Raw genomic sequence first — 21,076 nt, forward strand, 5'->3', positions numbered from 1 at the left:
TTTCTTGTATTATTGTATCTTCTTCCAACCATGCTGTATGATTAGCCGATGTTAAAAATGTTGAACAGTTAAAAGTGTACTTAGAAGATGTTCGATTTTCTTAGTATCATAGACCATCTCTTAAAAAACCCATCTGTAGAGGCTTGTTCCATTGTTGTATCTTCTTCCAACCATACTGTATAATTAGCTGATGTTCACTGATGTTGATCAGGTAAAAATGTAATCGGAATATGTTGAATTTTGTTTGTATGCTGAACCACCATTCCAAAAAATCATCTGTATGGTTTGTTTTATTGTTGTATCTTATTCTAAACGTGCTGTATGATTAGCTGATGTTAATTGATATTGACGTGATGAGAATGCAACTATAAGATTTTGGACTTTGTTAGTAAACCGGTCTAATTTCCAATTAAACGAACAAAATCCAACATCTTTTAATTAAATTCTTACCTGGACAAGCTCAATTAACTTCAGCTAATCATACAGTACGTTTGGAAGGAGATACTACAATGCAACAAAAAGCGAATTATGTCGGATTCTTTCAGAGGATTAGAAAGGGATAAAGTGTCAAAATTCTAAGAAAATAGAGTAAAATAGATCAGTATACCAAGAAAATCCAAGATATTCTAGGTAATGTTCTTACCTGTTCAACATCAATTAAGAGCGGCTAATCGTATAGTACCTTCGAAAGGAGTTACAAGAATGGAAGAAACAAACTATACAGACGGGTCCTTTCGGAGGATTGGAAATGGATAAAGTGTCAAAATACTAAGAGAATTTAGTAAAATGGACCAGTATAACAAAAAAATCCAACATCTTCTGATTAATTCCGTTTGGAAGAAGATACAACAATGGAAAGAACAAACTATACAGATAGAATCCTTCACAGGATTGGGCCAGTATACCAATAAATTTAACATCTTCTAATTAATTTCTTACCAAGTAAAAACCAATTAACATCAACTTATTATACAGAATATTTGGTAGAAGGTACAACAATAGAACAAACCAACTACACATACTATAGGAGGGGGGAAAGAATATACAACAATGGAATAAATCAACTATACGCATGGATTCCTTCAGGAAATTGATTAAGTATAACAAAATCCAAAATCTTCTAATTAATTGGTTAACTGGTCCACATTAATTACTATCAGCTAATTATACAGCACGGTTGAAAGAAGATACAATGGCGGAATAAACCAACTATACAGATGGGTTCTTTTAGAGGATTGGAAGTGGAGAAAGTGTTAACTCTATATGAGAATGGCGTCAAATAGACCAGTATAACCAACAAAATTCAACATCTTCTAATTAAATTCTTAACTGGTCAATATCAATTAAGATCAGCTAATCAGAGATGACGGTAAAAAGAAGATAGAGCAACGGAATAAACTAACTAACAGATGGGTTCCTTCAAAGGATTGGATCAGTATACCAAAAACATCCAACATCTTCTAATTAATTTCTTACCTGGTTCACATCAATTACCATCAGCTAATCTTACAGCAAGGCTAAAAGAAAATACAACAATGGAGATTAGTTCGTTGAAAGGATTAGACTAATATAACAACAAATCTAAACTCTTCTAATTAAATTCTTATCTATTTAATGTGAATCAACATCAACTGATCACATAACATGGTTGGAAAAAGATACAACAATGGCACCAACCAACTATACAGATGGCTTTATGAAAGGATTGGTGTTATGGACACTATACCAACAAAAGTCAACATCTTTTAGTTAAATTCTTGTCTGGTTAATATAAGTTAAGATCAGTTTATCTGTTGATCTGAAGTTGTGCAAGGTCGCGTTTCACCAGAAATTGCTGAATAAGCTGCGATAAATTGGCAAGTGCCCCAAATTTTTGTTAAAATTGTTGGAAACAACAGTTTTTGGAATCCATCCTCTAAAATTTCATATAAAACCTTGAAAGCCTTAACATCTTTGAAAATTCCTTTTTAATTGTTTAAATCTTTGGAATCCTCTGGAAACCTATAAGTCCCTTGAACTGTTTAAAATCCTTTGATATATTCTAAAGTCTTTTAATTTTTCTAAAATTTTACGAAATCATTTGAAATTGTTTAAAAAATATTTAAGTCTACTTCCAATCCAATTAATTCCAATATTCTATTCAACTGTTTTGTTGATATTTTCAAAATTCATTTTTTTAACGGGAAATTGAGCTATTCCATTTTTTTAAATTAATCCTTATTAGTTGAAAATTTATCAATTTATTACAAATTTAACTATTATGGTGAAAACTTTAAACATCTGTTGAAATTTTTTTTTTTAATCAATTTAATTTACTGATAATTTTACTATTCCAGTTTGAATTATAAATTTATAATTTTAAGTTTAAAATTCAAATATTTGTTTAAAACTTCATGTATTTTTTTGAACACTTGTTTTTATTGTAGAAAATTAATCTTTCTGCTTGAAAAGTTAATTTTTTTATTCAAAATGATTATTTTTAACTGAAATTCTAACAAGTTCCTTTCTGGTTGTAAATAATACTTTTTTAGTTAAAAATTCAACTATTTTGTTCATGATTCGTGCATTTTGTAAACAATTAGTTTTTTTTGCAAAAACACCATTTTTTCAATTAAAAATATAATTATTTCATTTTTGGTTGAAAATTTTTCTTTTTTAGTCGAAAATTCAACTCCTTTGTTGAAAATTCGTCTTTTTGGTTGAAAATTAAAATATTTAGTTAGAAATTCTTCTTTTTTTATTGGACTTAACTGTTCTCGATTCAAAATAAAAATTCATTATTTGTTAAAATCTATACTTAACTTTTTTTGAGAATTCATCTATTCTGGTTAAAAACTTATTTTTAATCTTAGAAGAAATATTAATTTTTAACAAACTAGTTGAACTTTCAACCTAGTAGTTGAATGTTGGTCAATTTTTTAAACAATTTATTATTTATTATTGTATTTAGTAATATTCTCTTAGAAAAATCTACAAATTACAGTATGAAAAAAATTCACTTTCATTCAAATTTTCAATTAAGATAATTTAAGTAATTAATTAGAGACAAGAACATAATTTGTTTAAATAATGTATTATTATTAATATTATATTTGAATAATGCTAGAAAAATGTGGTTTTTCTGAATTTCTGGCTTTTTGTCCAATTTTCAATAGGAGTGAAGTAATAATGAATTCAAGTTAAAAATAATTGTTTGAACAATTGATTATGATTTTTAATAAATTTCTCTTTGCCTAATTAGTGGAATTTTGCAGTTTTTTTCTGAAATGTTGAACTGTTTGTCTATTTTCATTAAGCGTGACTTAATAATTAATTATATTTAGCAAAAATAATTGTTTAAACAAATTATTATTGTTTATGGCTATCTTCATTTTTTTAAATGTCTGATAATTGCGGTTTTTTTACCTTCTTTTACCTTTCTGTCCTTTTTCACTTAGTGACATTATAATTAATGAAAGTTACCAAAAAAGTTTTTTAAACAATTTAATATTGATAATAACTATATTTTATCAGATAAGTGCTCAAAACTTTTGGTTTTTTTAAATAAAATCTTTGACTTTGCTTTGACTGCTTAGTTTTTAAGTTAAGCAATAATAATTTGCTTAAACAATTATTTTTGCTAAATTTTATTAATTATTAAGTCACAGCAAAAAAAATAGACAAACAGTTAAAAATTTCAGAAGAAATCGCAACATGCTACCATTTAAGCAAAGAGAGTATTATTAAAAATGCTAATAAATTGTTTAAGCAATTATTTTTATTAATTTGAATTCATTATTACTTCACTACTATTGCAAATTGGATAAAAAGCCAGAAATTTGAGAAAAAACGGCATCTTTACAGCATTATTCAAATATAATATTAATAATAATAATAAATTGCTTAAACAATTAATTTTCTCGATTATAATTAATAAAATAACTTATCTCAATTGAAAATTTGACTGAAAGTGAATTTTTTTATACTGTAATTTTGTAGCATTTTTCGAAGAGAATATTATTAAAAACAATAAATTATTTAAACAATCACTCTTGCTAACATTTATAAAAGAAACCGAAAAAAATCATAAATAGCGCCAAAAACTAGGAAAATCCATTTTTTCACCTATGGGTTTTTTTGGGATCCTATAAAACAGACTTATGGTGTTGCTATTTAAATAGTGATATTTTATTCATTTTCCATGGCTAATTGTGAACAGAAATATTGAGTTTCTACTCGATTGAAATAATATTTAGGATTCTGAAAAAGATTGACAAAAACGTTTTTTTTCTTATGGGAAATACTTGTTCAACTTCATGGGGCTTTTTCACCTCTAAATACAATTGAAAAAAAAATGCATTTATTTTTGTAAGAATTAGAACAAATTTCTGGCTTCTAATGTTTGTTAATTGATTTTTTCATTTTTTCAATTCATTAGTTTTTTCATTTTTCATTGATTTTTATTTATGTTGTTCATTTTGGTTCCTTTCTTCTTTTGATTTGTTCCGTTTGTTAGACTTTTTCAAGTTTGATTCAATTTGAGTTTTGTTCATTGATTTTTTCATTTAATTTTTTTATTGATTCTTGTTCATTTTGTTTCACTTGTTGGACTTGGTCAACATATAAAAAACATAAAAAACAATTTTAAAATGCAATGAGAAAATGTAAAAATCAATAAACAAATGAAAGAAATGGAAAAAATCAAACAAATTAGATAGAACAAAATGAAACAAAACGAACAAAAATCAATAAAAAAAAAGGAAATGAAAAAATTAATGAATGAATTAAATCAATAAACAATATAAAGCGAAATGTAAAAAGTTTAAAAAATGTAACAAAATGAATCAAAACGGAACAAATATGACAAACGGAACAAATCAAAAGAACAAAATAAACCAAAATTAATGAAAATCAATGAAAAAGGTATGAATGAAATGAATTTTTTTTTAAATCGATGAACGAAAATTCAAATGGACGAAATGAATCAAAATGGAAATTGATTAGAACACTTTTCATAAAAATATAAGAAAAAAATTATTTGGACCACCCTAGTCTGCAGTGAGTTATGATAATGTTCGCTAAATACAAATTTTCGTATAATTAAAAGTCATGGGTTTCAAATTTCGAGAATTTCCTTTCAAAAATTCGGTGAAAATTCCCAACGTATTTTCACCATTATGGATGGGATCTAAAATTCTAAACTACGACCCTTATATGCGGTCCTATTCTGTTCATATTGGCAGATGATCATTTCCGATGGGAACTAGGATGGCTAAAATTGACCCTTGTAGGTAAGGTTCTCGAACCTCGAAATTCAGGGCATTGAACTTAGAAAGCCCCACGTTTAGGCTGCAGTCGGCTGTTCCAAAATTATCTATAGAGTTGACTAAGAACCGAACTTTTCAGAACTAAAGGCAAATTTCTAATGACAATATAAAGGATTCCTTCCAATTGGACAATTTTTAATTCTGGATCAAAGTGTCCCGAAAAATCCTATTTTTATATTGTTTTGTTTTTTTTTCAATTTAAATTGTTTGGTTTGCTTTATTGATTCAGTTTTTTACTTTCATTCATTCATTCATTTTTTTCAATTCATTTACTCACTCATTCATTTCTTTCATTGATTTGTATTCATTTTAATTCATTTTGCGGAACCTGATTTGTTCTATTTGTTAAATTTGTTAGATTTATTCCATTTCGATTGATTTCGATTTAAATTTTTATTCATTGATTTTTTTAATTTCATTTCATTCATTTTTGTTTATTTTGTTCATTGATTTTCTTCATTTCATTAGTTTTTTTTTATTTCGATTCATTTTGTTTCATTTGATTTGCTCCATTTGTTAGATTTGTTTCAATTAGATTCATTTTGATTTTTCTTCAATGATTTTTACATTTTCATCTAATTCATTCATTATTTCAGTTCCTCTTTTTATATTCATTTTTGTTCATTTTGATGCATTTTGTTCAATTTGTTTGATTTGCTTCATTTGTTAGATTTGTTCCAATTAAATTCATTTTGATTCCTCTTCACTGATTTTTACATTTTCATTTCATTCATTCATTCATTGATTCATTTATTCATTTCCTTTTTTCATATTGATTTTTGTTCATTTCGTTTCATTTGGTTCCACTTGAAATGTTCAATTTATTTTATTTGTTCCGTTTGTTAGATTTGTTTCAATTAGATTCACTTTTATTTTTCTTCACTGATTTTTACATTTTTATTTAATTCATTATTTCATTCATTATTTCATTTCCTCTTTTTATATTCATTTTTGTTCATTTTGTTCAATTTGTTTGATTTGCTTCATTTGTTAGATTTGTTCCAATTAAATTCATTTTGATTCTTCTTCACTGATTTTTACATTTTCATTTCATTCATTCATTCATTGATTCATTTATTCATTTCCTTTTTTCATATTGATTTTTGTTCATTTCGTTTCATTTGGTTCCACTTGAATTGTTCAATTTATTTTATTTGCTCCGTTTGTTAGATTTGTTTCAATTAGATTCATTTTTATTTTTCTTCGCTGATTTCTACATTTTTATTTAATTCATTATTTAATTCATTATTTCATTTCCTCTTTTTATATTCATTTTTGTTCATTTTGATGCATTTTGTTCAATTTGTTTGATTTGCTTCATTTGTTAGATTTGTTCCAATTAAATTCATTTTGATTCTTCTTCACTGATCTTTACATTTTCATTTCATTCATTCATTCATTTATTCATTTCCTTTTTTCATATTGATTTTTGTTCACTTCGTTTCATTTGGTTCCACTTGAATTGTTCAATTTATTTTATTTGTTCCGTTTGTTAGATTTGTTTCAATTAGATTCATTTTTATTTTTCTTCACTGATTTTTACATTTTTATTTAATTCATTATTTCATTCATTATTTCATTTCCTCTTTTTATATTCATTTTTGTTCATTTTGATGCATTTTGTTCAATTTGTTTGATTTGCTTCATTTGTTAGATTTGTTCCAATTAAATTCATTTTGATTCTTCTTCACTGATTTTTACATTTTCATTTCATTCATTCATTAATTGATTCATTTATTCATTTCCTTTTTTCATATTGATTTTTGTTCATTTCGTTTCATTTGGTTCCACTTGAATTGTTCAATTTATTTTATTTGCTCCGTTTGTTAGATTTGTTTCAATTAGACTCATTTTTATTTTTCTTCACTGATTTCTACATTTTTATTTAATTCATTATTTCATTTCCTCTTTTTATATTCATTTTTGTTCATTTTGTTCAATTTGTTTGATTTGCTTCATTTGTTAGATTTGTTCCAAGTAAATTCATTTTGATTCCTCTTCACTGATTTTTACATTTTCATTTCATTCATTCATTCATTCATTTATTCATTTCCTTTTTTCATATTGATTTTTGTTCACTTCGTTTCATTTGGTTCCACTTGAATTGTTCAATTTATTTTATTTGCTCCGTTTGTTAGATTTGTTTCAATTAGATTCATTTTTATTTTTCTTCACTGATTTCTACATTTTTATTTAATTCATTATTTAATTCATTATTTCATTTCCTCTTTTTATATTCATTTTTGTTCATTTTGATGCATTTTGTTCAATTTGTTTGATTTGCTTCATTTGTTAGATTTGTTCCAATTAAATTCATTTTGATTCTTCTTCACTGATCTTTACATTTTCATTTCATTCATTCATTCATTCATTCATTTATTCATTTCCTTTTTTCATATTGATTTTTATTCATTTCGTTTCATTTGGTTCCACTTGAATTGTTCAATTTATTTTATTTGCTCCGTTTGTTAGATTTATTTCAATTAGATTCAATTTGATTTTTTTTCACTGATTTTTACATTTTCATTTCATTCATTTATTCATTATTTGAGTTCCTCTTTTTATATTGATTTTTGTTCATTTTGATTCATTTTGTTCCATTTGATTTATTCAATTTGTTTGATTTGCTTCGTTTGTTAGCTTTGTTCCAATTAGATTCATTTTGATTTTTCTTCGCTGATTTTTACATTTTCATTTCATCCATTATTTTATTTATTATATTATTTCCTCTTTTTATATTCATTTTTGTTCATTTTGATTCATTGTGTTCCATTTGATTTGTTCAATTTGTTCGACTTGCTTCGTTTGTTAGATTTGTTCCAATTAAATTCATTTTGATTCTTCTTCACTGATTTTTACATTTTCATTTCATTCATTCATTAATTCATTCATTTATTCATTATTTCATTTCCTTTTTTCATATTGATTTTTGTTCATTTGGTTTCATTTGGCTCCACTTGAATTGTTAAATTTATTTCATTTGCTCCGTTTGTTAGATTTCTTTCAATTAGATTCATTTTCATTTTTCTTCACTGATTTTTACATTTTTATTTAATTCATTATTTCATTTCCTCTTTTTATATTCATTTTTGTTCATTTCGATGCATTTTGTTCAATTTGTTTGATTTGCTTCGTTTGTTAGATTTGTTCCAATTAGACTCATTTTGATTTTTCTTCATTCATTTTTACATGTTCATTTCATTCATTCGTTCATTATTTCAGTTCCTCTTTTTATATTGACTTTTGTTCATTTTGATTCATTTTGATTCATTTTGTTCCATTTGATTTATTCAATTTGTTTGATTTGCTTCGTTTGTTAGATTTGTTCCAATTAAATTCATTTTAATTTTTCTTGATTGATTTTTACATTTTCATTTCATTCATTATTTCATGTCCATTTTTTTTATTGATTTTTGTTTATTTTAATTTTATTTGTTCAGTTTGCTTGATTTGCTCCATTGGTTAGATTTGTTTCAATTACATTCATTTTGATTTTTCTTCACTGATTTTTACATTTTCATTTCATTTATTATTTCATTTCCATTTTTTAATGGATTTTTGTTTATTTTGATTAATTTTGTTCCATTTGATTTGTTTGATTTTCTTCATTTCTTCAATTTTTTCCATTTTGCTTCATTTTGTTCATTTATTTTTACATTTTCTCATTTCATTTTTTCAATAAAATTTTTGTATTCTTTTTTATCACTTTGTTAATTTTTATTCATTTTGTTCTATTTGTTAGATTTGTCGATTTTTAATAATTTTGTAAATTTTAATTTTTGTTAATTGATTTTTCATTTCCATTTTTTTAATGAATATCTATTCTAGTTTTCAATGATTTTTGTTGTGTTTGATTAATTTTATTCCATTTGATTTGTTCGATTTCTTTGATTCTTTTTAATTCTGAGATTCGTTTCATTTTGCTTCATTTTGCTCATTGATTTTTATATTTTCATTTATTAATTTCATACATTAATTTTTTGAAATAATTTTTTGATAAACATTTTTTCATTGATTTTTATTGGTTTTTAATTATTTTGTTCCATTTGATTTGTTAGATTCTTTCCATTTTGATTAATTTTTGTTAATTGATTTTTCATTTTTATTTTATTATTTAATTTCATTAATTTATTTTTTCATTAATTTGGTTTGTTTTGATTCATTTTATTCCATTTAATTTATTCCTTTTTTTATTTTTTGCCGTTTCTTAGTATTGTACCAATTAGATTTATTTTTATTTTTGTTCTTTGATTTTTACATTTTCATTTAATTCATTCATTTTTTATTGATTTTGGTTTATTTATATTCATTTCGATTTTTATTAATTTTGATTAATTTTGTTCTTTTGATTTTTTCCGTTTGTTATATTTGTTCCATTTTTATTAATTTTGAATTTTTTTCATTAATTTTTTCATTTTTTTCATTCTATTTTTATAATGTTAATTTTTTCTTTGATTTTTGTTCATTTTGTTAGATTTCTCAGATTTGTTACATTTTGCTTTATATTGTTTATTGAGTTAATTCATTCATTAATTTTTTTATTTCCTTTTTTATTGCTTTTTGTTCATTTTGTTCTATTTAATTTGTTTGATTTGATCCATTCGTTTGATTTTTTACATTTCTTTGATTTGTTCCATTTTGGTTCATTTTGTTCATTGATTTTTACAGTTTCTCATTGCATTTTTTAAATTGTTTTTTATCACTTTGTTAATTCTTATTCATTTTGTTTCATTTAATTAGCTTTATTTCTTCCATTTGTTAGATTTCTTCCATTTTGATTTAATTTTGTTCGTTTTCATTTTTGTTTTTTTAATTTAATTTCGATTTATCATTGCTTTTTGTTGGATTTGATTAATTTCGTTTAATTTGATTTGTTTGATTTGTTCCATTTTTTCCATTACTGAGATTTGTTCCATGTTGCTTAATTTTGCTTAATGATTTTTATCTTTATTTATTCATTTCATACGTTCATTGTTTGAATACATTTTTTTACTTTGATTAATTGTAATTTTTTAAATTGATTTTTCATTTTAACTTTTTTTATTTATTTCAATCATTTATTTTTCATTGCTTTTGGTTTACTTTTTATCCATTTTGTTCCATTTCATTTCTTTCTTTTTTTAATTTGTGCCGTTTGTTAAAATTGTTCCAATAAGATTCATTTTGATTTTTATTAATGGATTTTCACATTTTCATTTGATTTATTTTGTTCATTTTCATATTTCCATTGATTTTTGTTCATTTTGATTCATTTTGTTCCATTTGATTTGTTTTATTTTTTCCATTTCTTAGATTTGTTTTATTTCGACTCATTTTGCTCATTTTTATTTAAAATTTGTAATTGAATTTTGATTACTTTGTCCATTTTTATGTATTTTGTTCCACTTGACTTCCGTTATTTGTTCCAGTTGTTAGATTTATTCCATTTCGATTAATTTTAATTTTTGTTCATTGATTTTTTATTTTAATTTTTGTTTTTTAATTTCATTTCTTTTCATTCCTTTATTTTTTCATTCATTTTGGTTTATTTTTTTCAATTTAATTTCTTCAATTTGTTTCGTTTTGATTAACTTTGTTTATTTTAATTTTTGTTCATTGTTTGTTTCTTTTCCATTTTGGTTTTTTTTTCATTTCATTGAAATAATTTATTCGCTCATTTCATTCTTTTATTGATTTGTGTTTATTTTGTTTGATTTGTCGATAGTTTGTTCGATTTATTTTGTTCACTTTGATTCATTTTGATCTATTTTATTTATTTTATTTTTTTATTTGATAGATTTGTTCCATTTTTGTTCATTTCATTCATTAAAATTGTTTAAAAATGATTTGTTCATTTTTTCAATTCATTCATTTTTCATTGATTTCTACTTATTTCGTTCATTTCGGTTTCTTTTTTTTTATTGATTTGTTCCGTTTGTTAGATTTGTTCAATTTTGATTCAACTTGATTTTTGTTCATTAATTTAAAAAATTTTTAAATTTATTCTTGTTCTTTTTGATTAATTTTGTTTTATTTGTTAGATTTGATCCACGTTGCTTCATAGTGTTTATTGATTTAATTAATTCATTCATTTGTTCATTGCTTTTTTATTACTTCATTTAATTTAATTCATTTTGTTCAATTTCTTTTGCTTGATTTGCTGAATTGGTTAGAATTGTTACATTTTGATTAATTATGTTCATTTTAGTTTTGGTAAATTAATTTTTTCTTTTAATTTTTGTATTTGTTCTGTTTAATTTTTCATTTGTTTCGTTTTTTCCAATTGCTTAAAGCGTACCAAAATAAACAAATATATTCATTAATGTTAATTTATTTAAAAATAATAAATGTTTAGCAGAAAATACAACTGAAGGTACTGGACGCTGAGAGAAAAGCTTGACCCAATAAGATAAAAAATATTGTACTAAGACATTCCAGTTCTAAAATAGCAAAAGAATTATGAGTAAAATTAAACAAATGTAAATTTGGATATTTCAACCTCTAAAAAGAATAGTTTTTCAGGCTTAGGGGTAGTATGTTCTACTTGGGTCAACTTTTTTGTTATTTAATTTTATATAACAATAAAAAAAATTCAAGGTGTCGAAAAATTACCTTACGTTCAAAAAAAGGCACTGATCTCGGGAAAGTGAGTGTACGTGGGTTAGCGACCGTAGATGATAATGTTGTTATGGCAGAGTCAATCGCAGACTTTCAAATAATGTTGAGCAAACTGAATACAAGCATAAAAAACATGGGCATTAAAATTAACGTAAATAAAACAAAAAAGACGGTCTCTTCCACTAAGAAGGTGTGGATATCGAGACAGTGAGGGTACGTGGGATAGCACTAGCAGATGATAAAGTTGTTATTGATGTCAATCGAAGACTTGGAAAGGATGTTGAGCAAACTGAAAACAAGTATGAGGAACATGAGCCTACCAATCTCGGGATACTGAGGGTACGTGGGTTAGCGTTGGCAGACGATAAGGTTGTTATGGGTGTCAATCGAAAACTTTCAAAGAATGTTGAGCAAACTGAATACAAGCATGTAGCATGAAGAATATGGGCCTCAAAATCTCGGTACAGCGAGGGTACGTGGGTTAGCATTCGCAGATAATTAGGTTCTTATGGCCGTCTATTGAAGACTGTATGTTCAACATTGTCCAAAATGACAATAGAACTAAATTCTAAGATAATTGTCAGTCCAAAACACATTTCTATCGAATTGAAAAAATGTTACCGTAGGTCCGGTCTCTCAATTTCGAGAAAGTAATCCTCGAATCTCGTTCGCGTGCCTGGCTTACCTGAAACAGAAAGAAACCTCGTGTGAAATTCACATTCTTGTCCTCCCTATGAATATCCGGTTACCAACTCGTCTTTAGAAAGGATCGCTAGAAACAAATGTATAAAGAAAAGAATAAAAAAACGAGTGTCCCTGACGCATGTAGTATGAGAGATTTGTAAATGTTTCTCGCAATGAGACTCTTTGCAGGTAAATCTTTCTATTTCATGTTTCCCAATCATGCGTTGTTTTTCGTAATCAGAGAAACCATCAACTTTAACTATCGTCAAGTGTCACATGAATTTATCAAAAAGGCCTTCACACAAAATGCTAGATTGATTGCAAAATAGTGTATGCTTCAAGTTAAACTTTAGGGAAATGCAAATTTTAATTAATAAATCTGAGTTTATGGTATATGGGGTAATGCATTTTTATTATTATGTCCTTTGGGGCATTTGAAAGTTTATGCGTGGACGTGCGGTCTGAGACACCGCACGGCCACAGTAGCGTCACAATGATATATTTTGGTTTTAAGTTGTTTCACGATATTTAAAACGGATCCCAGATCAGTTTTACGACTCAATTTTTCCTCAATTGAGCAAAGATGACAAATTAGTATGGATGTGTGGACGTGCGGTCTTTAGACCGCACAATGTATTTAAAATGTCGGTTGATCCTCCCGCTGATATGGAAGACTATTGTTAATAAAAATTAATAAAATTTATTAATTTTTTACTGAATCAATAGAACCAAATAAGAAAATTTAAATATTTTCAGTTGAAAAATAATATTTTCGATTAAATTGTTGGTTAATAATTCATATTTTTTGGTTCAAGAAGAATTTGATTAAGTTTTTTCCGTTCTTTACTTACAACTTTCTTTTTAAATTCAACTATTTTTTTTAACATTCATTTTCTCAGCTTCAAATTTAATCATTTTCGGAAGAAATTGAACTTTTTTTGATTTACAATGTCTGGTGAAAAATTAATCTATTTTGGTTAAAAATGAACTTTTTTGGCAAAAATTCAACTGTATTGTATATAATTCGTATGAGCGGGTAAAAATAAAAAAAATTATGTAGAAACTGCAACTACTTGGTTGAAAGTTTAAGTATTTTGTTGAAAATTTGTCTCTTTGGGTAAAAAAACAACATTTTTTTTGTTGCTCAAAATTCAAATGTTTGGTAGAAAATTTTCTATTTTAGTTGAGAATTCAAGTATTTTGTGTAAAATTTGATTTTGTTCTTTACATCTAACTGTTGTCTATTTTAAATTAATTTTTTTTTTCAAATATAAATAATTATATTTTTCTTCGAAAATTCAGCTTTGTTAGATTAAAAATTTTAATTTTTGGTTTAAAGATGAACTACTCTCCTAAAAGTCTTTTTTCAGTTAAAAATTAAATTTTTAACTAAAAAAATAACAATTTTGTTTCAAATAAACTTTTTTGCTGAAAATTCATATTTTTCGGGTTAAAAATTCACCTTTTTTTGTAGAAAATTCGCCTTCTTAGTTTTAAAATTTAACTATTTAATGCAGAATTAAACTGTTTTGTATAAAATTGTTTTTGTTTTAGTTCTGATTTTTTTTTTAAACTAAATATAAAGATATTTTGTTCGAAATTAACTTTTTTCTTGAAAAGCCATATTCTCAAGTGGAAAGTGCAACTCTTTTGTAAAAAATTCACATGGGGGGGGGGGGGGGGGGGGGGGGGGGATTAATTGTCCGTAACAGAAAATGAATCCACTTTTTATTTAAACTTTATATTTTTACTTAAAAATGGATTTTTTTCTAGTTAACAATGAAACTATTTTAGTTAAAAACTCAATTTTATAAGGTAAATCATTCTGTTTTGTCTGAGGGTTCAATTCTTTAATTAAATTACAATTTCAATTAAATTCTTTTTCATTAAAATAACAACTTCTTGGTTCAAATTTAAACTACTATCTTAAAAATTAATTTTGTTGTTGTTCAAGATTTAAACATTTATTTAAAATATCGTTTTCTTTGGCTAAAAAATGACTTTTTCTAACTGAAAACTTAACTATATTGTTTAAGATCAACTTTTTGGCAGAAAATTCGTTTTTTTTTTAAATTATTTCTCTTAAAAGAAAACTTACCTACTAAATTTTTGGTTCTGATTTGATTTCCTTAAGTTTAAAAATTAAACTATTTAGTTAAAAATGCTTAGAATTGAAAGAAATATTAGTCTTTTTGGTATAAAACTAATATTCTTGGTAAAAAATTCAAATAATTGGTTAAAAATTTATGTAATTTGTTGAAAATTCTTTTTTTTTTTTAAAGAAAAATCAATCTTCCTCGTTGAAAATTTGAATATTTTGTTTAAATATTTATGTATTTTGCTGAGAATTTATCTTTATTTGGTAAATAAGTTCCTGCATTGAGAATTTATATTTTTTGGTTAAAAATTTATCAATTGGATTTAAAAAGCAACTGTTCAGTTGAAAATAATTTTGTTTTGATTATATTTTTTATTGTAAATTTATGTCACTTTTTTAAAAGTTCGTCTTTTTGGCAGAAAATTAAAATGTTTTGTTAAATATTTGTGCTTTGTTGAAAATTTGACTTTTCTGATAAAAAATGAATCTTTTTGTTAAAAATTCATATTTTTCGGTTGAAAATTTCACTTTAAAAAAAATTTCCTTTTTGAATTGAAAATTCAACTATTTGGTACAAAATTGTGTTTTGTAGAAATTATATTTTTTTATTTCGGATTAAATTTGTTTCACTGAAAATACCGTCACTTTCCTAAGAATAAACTCTTTTGTTTTACTTTATTTATTATTTAATATTATTTATTATTTTAATAAAAACATTTTTTTTATTCTCTGGTAGAAAATTCACATTTTTGCTATTTTGGTATTTGTTTGAAAAATTAACTATTTTTTAGAAAACCATTTCTTACAAAATTGAACTAGTTTGTTGAAAATTCGTTTTTTAATTGAGAATTAATCCTCTTGAATGAAAACTTAACAATTCCGTTTTTGGTTGAAACTTTATCTTTTTAAGATTAAAATTCAACTATTTGGTTGAACATTAATTTTTTTGTTATTTGAACTGAAAATTTTACTCCAGTTTTAATTAAATATTGATTTTTCTCAGATTAAAATTCAACTGTTCATTTAAAATTTTGTTTATTTTAACAGAAAATTTAACAATTTCATTTTGGGTTAAAAAATTATCTTTTATAGTTAAACATTCGTGTATTTTGTCAAAAATTGAATTTACGACAAAATAGTTGAATCGAAATAAATATAAACTAAAAATTAATTAAAGATAATTTGAACTAGTATCACATCCATTTTTCAAACTATTTAATTTAAATTTGATTTAGTTTGTTTATAATTACTTTCTTGGGTAGAAAATTAATCTTACTGAATGAAAAGTTAACTATTTATTTAAAAATTCATGTAATTTGTTGAAAATTCGTGTTTTTTTTATAGGAAATAAATCTCCTTGGTTTAAAGTTCAACTATTTGTTAAAAATATATGTAATTTGTTAAGATTTTTTTTTGTAAATAATAATAATAATTAAAAATTCAACAATTTTGTTGAAAATTTATACTTTTTGGTTGCAAATTTGGCTGTTTTCTTCAAAATGAAAATATTCCGTAGAAAATTTACTTTCTGTTTTAATTTAATATTTTTAGTATCTTTTGTTACAAAATTCATATTTTGATCTTGAAATTCAATCGGAATCTTTTTTGGATGAAAAATCAACTATTGTTTGAAATTTTTTTCTCAAGTAAATTTCATCTGCCTTATGATAAATTTTATACTTATTGGATAAAAATGCAACTATTTAGTAAAGAATTCAACGATTTTGTAAAAACGTCATCCCTCATTTTTAACAGAAAACGAATTTTCAACAAACTCGTTTAATTTTGTAACAAACAGTTTTTTACGAAATATTTAATTCTTCAAACAAATACCAAAATTGCAAAAATGTGAATTTTCTACCCGAGAATAAAAAAAGTAATAAAATAAAAAATAATAAATAAAATAATATAATAAAATAAAACAAAAGAGTTTATTTCTGGCAAAGTAACGGTATTTTCAGTTTAAAAAAATTTGTTTTCGAACATTTTAAATAATTTAATGTTTTTTTATGTTATATTGCAAGAAATTTGTATGCAAATAATATTTCAATAAAAAGCTTTCTCCTAAGACTATTCTTGTTAATGTTATAAACAAATTTAATAAACAAATGCATTTTTCAGACATTAGTCTTCCGAAAAATTTGTTTTTTTCGATGTCAATTTTTTAAAATTAGGAACCTTATGATAATTTCAGAAAAATTCAATGTTTGCTGATAAATTTTGTAATTTTTTAAACAAATTTAATAAACAAATGCATTATTTGGGGACTTAGCGGAAAAAACTCATTTTTTTCAATGACAATCCTTTTAGTTCTGAACTTTACGATCATTTTAGTAACATTCATAATTAGTTGATTAATTTGATGCTTTTTTTGCAAAAATTTAATTAAAAAATGCATTATTCGGGCCTTTGTCGAGTATAAACTCGATTTTTTTTCAAAGTCAGTCTTTTTAATTTTAGAAAAATTTAATAATATGAAATGTATGCATTTGTTTATTAAATTTGTTAAAAAATCATAAAATTAATAAACTGATTATAAATGTTGCTGAAATTAACATAAAGTTTTCAATTAAAAGGACTGGTATTGAAAAAAATTAATTTTTCCGTCGATAAGTGCTTGAATAATGCATTTGTTTATTAAATTTGTTCGATAAAATCATAAAATTCATTAACAAATAATGAATTTTCTGTAATTATCATGACGTTCCTAATTTCAAAAAATTTAAATAGAAAAAAAAGAATTTTTCTGACGAAAAATGCCTAAATAATGCATTTGTTTTTAAAATTTGTTTATAATATTAACAAAAATAGTCGTAGGAGAAATTTTTAAAAATAAAATATTGTTTCTATTCAAATTTCTTGCAATATAACTTGAGAAACGTTACATTTTTGAAAATGATAGAAGATACATTTTCAACAAATAATTTGTTTATAACATTTTTATTGTTTTTTTTATCATGATGGAATATTTTTATATAATGTAAATCTATAAAACGTCGGCGATTACAAAAATTTTCTTATTATTGATGAGCACCAGGAACGTCAAATAAAAAAAATTGCCCTTTTTTGGTCATATTTATTTATAGAAAAATGGAAAAATTAAATTAAAAATTAGGCTTTTACACAAAAAAAAAATTCCAGACCGGTCCACAGGTTCAGCCGGAATCCTATTTTAAACCAAAAATATACATCTTTTTGATTAAAGATTTTTTTTACAACAGTAATTTTTCTGGTTAAAAATTCGACTATTTAGTGAACAATTGATGTAATTTGTTGAAAATCTATCTTTTTTTAGAAAATTTATCTATTTTCTTAAATATTTATAGGGTTTTGTCGAAAATTTCTCTTTTCTGATGAAAAAATTAATCTTTTTAATTGGTTAAAATTTTTTTATTGATAATTTAACTATTTATTAAACGCTAATTTGTTTATGAAATTTTTTTGTTGAATGCCTCATGATGGAATATTTTTATATAATGTAAATCTATAAAACGTCGGCGATTACAAAAATTTTCCTATTCTTGACGAGCACCAGGAACGTCAAATATAAAAAAATGTCTTTTTTGTCATATTTATTTATAAAAAAATTGAAAAACTAAACCAAAAATCAGTCTCGACAACTTCATTTGAAATGTTATCACCTTTAAAAAAAAATTCAAATCGATCCTCAGCACTCAGGCTTAAACAATCAAAAGCGGAGCGGGCTATAATGAGTTAGTTCCCACCCACCGTCAGCCCCAAAATCGGCACTATAGTAGAGTTTCACTTAGTAGAAAAATAGAATCATTCCTAAATGAAATTTATTAGAAACTATTTTAATATTTGTTCAAACCTTTACGAACTGTATCTGATTCGCGTGAATTATACACCATAATAAGTAAGTGAGATACAAATACGTAAAAATAATGTTAAAGTTGATGTAATTTGATATTTCTCCTTTTCATGTTAAATATAAAGATAAGACATAATTTTCATATAAATCATCGCCCGTTTCCACTAATCCATTTAAACCGACTCCTTTCACGATGAGGAAATTGTGCATAAATTTTTTAAGGAAGGGGGGAGAGGTGGCTTGGGGGGGGGAGGGGAAAGGAGAAAGAATATCGTAGGTGGATATATGAGAAATAAGTAGCACGGTAGTCAAAAGAAACGTGGGTTCGGAAATATTATAGGCAAATGTGTAATTCTAGTCGTGAAGTGCGATTTATAAAAGTACACTCACACATTCGAAGGTGCACACACACACAAATGCATGTAGGTGTATTGACGAATAGTAGTTCAAACTTGTTCCGGATGAACGTAAAGGTTAAGGCTATAGTTAAGGTTCGATAGCCCCGAGAAGAGACGGATAGAATTACCTTGGCGATAGTGATTATCCGTCACGTTTACCAACCTCCTGTCTCTTTTTCCGGTTTGTATCGCTCCAGCTTCGTTCTGAGCGATATTTACGTACTTCCCATAGGCGATACACTTATTTTATTATTATTTTTATTTTTCAAGTTAGAGTGCGGAGGACAAGTATTGGAGAGTAACCTTGCTGAAGTGTATTCAGAATCGAGCTGTAACGTTTGGTCAGTTCAACGAAACTGACTTTAAAACTGATTAATTGTTGTAATGAGAATTTAAAAAGGTTCTGAAAGATTGCAAAATATTTTTTAAGATTTCTGATGAAGTCTTGTTATATTATTTTATCATCTAGGACAATGTTGCATATTATTTTCTCACCCATAGGGAAATCTTCTGCGAACGCTAACCCACGTACCTTCACTGTCTCGAGATCCACACCGTCTTAGTGGAATAGACCGTCTTTTTTGTTTTATTTTTGTTAATTTTAATGCCCATGTTTTTTAGGCTTGTATTCAGTTTGCTCAATATTCTTTGGAAGTCTGCGATTGACTCCGTCATAACAACATTATCATCTACGGTCGCTAACCCACGTACCTTCGCTGTCCCGAAATCCACACCTTCTTCGTCGAAGAGGGACTTTCTTAGATGCTTGTCAATGGATTTAATAAATAGCCATCAGGACATAACGCATCCTTGTCTAACACCTTGGATAATATTTCAAAAATTTCAAAGATTTCAAAAATTTTCAAATACTTTTAGGGGATTTAAAAGAATTAGAAATTTGGTAAGAAATGCACAAAGATTTCAAGATTTCAAAGATTTCAAAGAATCCGGAAGTTTTCAAATGATTTCAGAGATTTCACAAAGATTTAAAACGATTTCAGAAAATCTGAAATATATCATCAAGATTTCAAAAGACTTCAAAAGATTTCAAAAGAATTTAAGAGATTCCAAAGATTTCAAAAAATATCAATGATTTCAAAGAAATGTACGAAGATTAACACTTCAATACATTTGTCAAAGAGTTCAAGGAGCAAACAACTTTTTAAGGATAACAAAAAAATTCAAAAAGATTTTACAAAAATTCAAATAGATTTTAGAGACTTCAGAAGATTTAAAAGACACCCAAAGATTTCAAAAGATTCCAGACAATTTCGAAAATTCACAAAGATTTCAAATGATTTCAGAAATTTCAAAGATTCACAAACATTTGAAATGATTTCAGAAATTGCACAAAGATTTCAAAGATTCCAAAAAATTTCAAAAGATTACAAAAGACTTCAGAAGCTTTAAGAAGATTTCAAAGATTCACTAGGATTTCAAAATATTTCAGAAATTTCAGAGATTTCAAAGATTTCAAAAGATTTCAAAAGATTTCAAAAGATTTCAAAAGACTTCAGAAGGTTTCAGAAGATTTCAAATATTCAAAAAGATATTTCAAAACATTTTAGAGATTTCACAAAGAATTGAAAAATTCCAAAAGATTTCAAAAAATTGCAAGCAACTACAGAAGATTTCAACGACTCACAAAGATTTCAAATAATTTCAGAAATTTTAGAAAGATTTAAAAGAGTTCAAAGAGCACAAAAAATTTTAATGTTTACAAACAAAAATTCAAAAAGATTTCAGAAACTTCACAGAGATTTGAAAAATTTCAAGATTTCAAAAGACACATGATTTCAGAAAATTTTAAAGATTCACAAAGATTTCGAAAGATTTCAGAGATCTCACAAAATTTAAAAGATCTCAAAATATTACAAAACATTTTAGAGATTTCACAAAGAATTGAAAAATTCCAAAAGATTTCAAAAAATTGTAAACGACTTCAGAAGATTGGAACGATTTACAAAGCTTTCAAATAACTTCAGAAATTTTACAATGATTTAAAAGATTCCAAGGAGCACAAAACATTTTAAGGATTCCAAAAAATTTCAAAAGATTTCAAAAGATAAAAAAGAGATATTTCGGGTTTCACTCGTGTAAAAAACTACTACGAATTGTTTGCCGACGTTTCGTGAACATTGCAGTTCACATCTTCAGGTCA

The 21,076-nt window shown here is 25.1% G+C and overlaps 1 protein-coding gene across 1 annotated transcript in view; it reads right to left on the reverse strand.

Moving 5' to 3' along the window:
* Positions 1–21,076, reverse strand: part of LOC117180722 — a 1,130,389-nt gene that overhangs the window by 205,499 nt on the left and 903,814 nt on the right. Inside the window, exon 4 of the mRNA XM_033373210.1 lies at positions 12,525–12,588. Coding sequence (XP_033229101.1) covers positions 12,525–12,588 — 64 coding nt within the window. The remainder of the gene's footprint in view (positions 1–12,524; positions 12,589–21,076) is intronic.

Source organism: Belonocnema kinseyi, chromosome 9, assembly GCF_010883055.1.
Source record: "Belonocnema kinseyi isolate 2016_QV_RU_SX_M_011 chromosome 9, B_treatae_v1, whole genome shotgun sequence".
Taxonomy (NCBI): Eukaryota; Metazoa; Arthropoda; class Insecta; order Hymenoptera; family Cynipidae; genus Belonocnema; species Belonocnema kinseyi.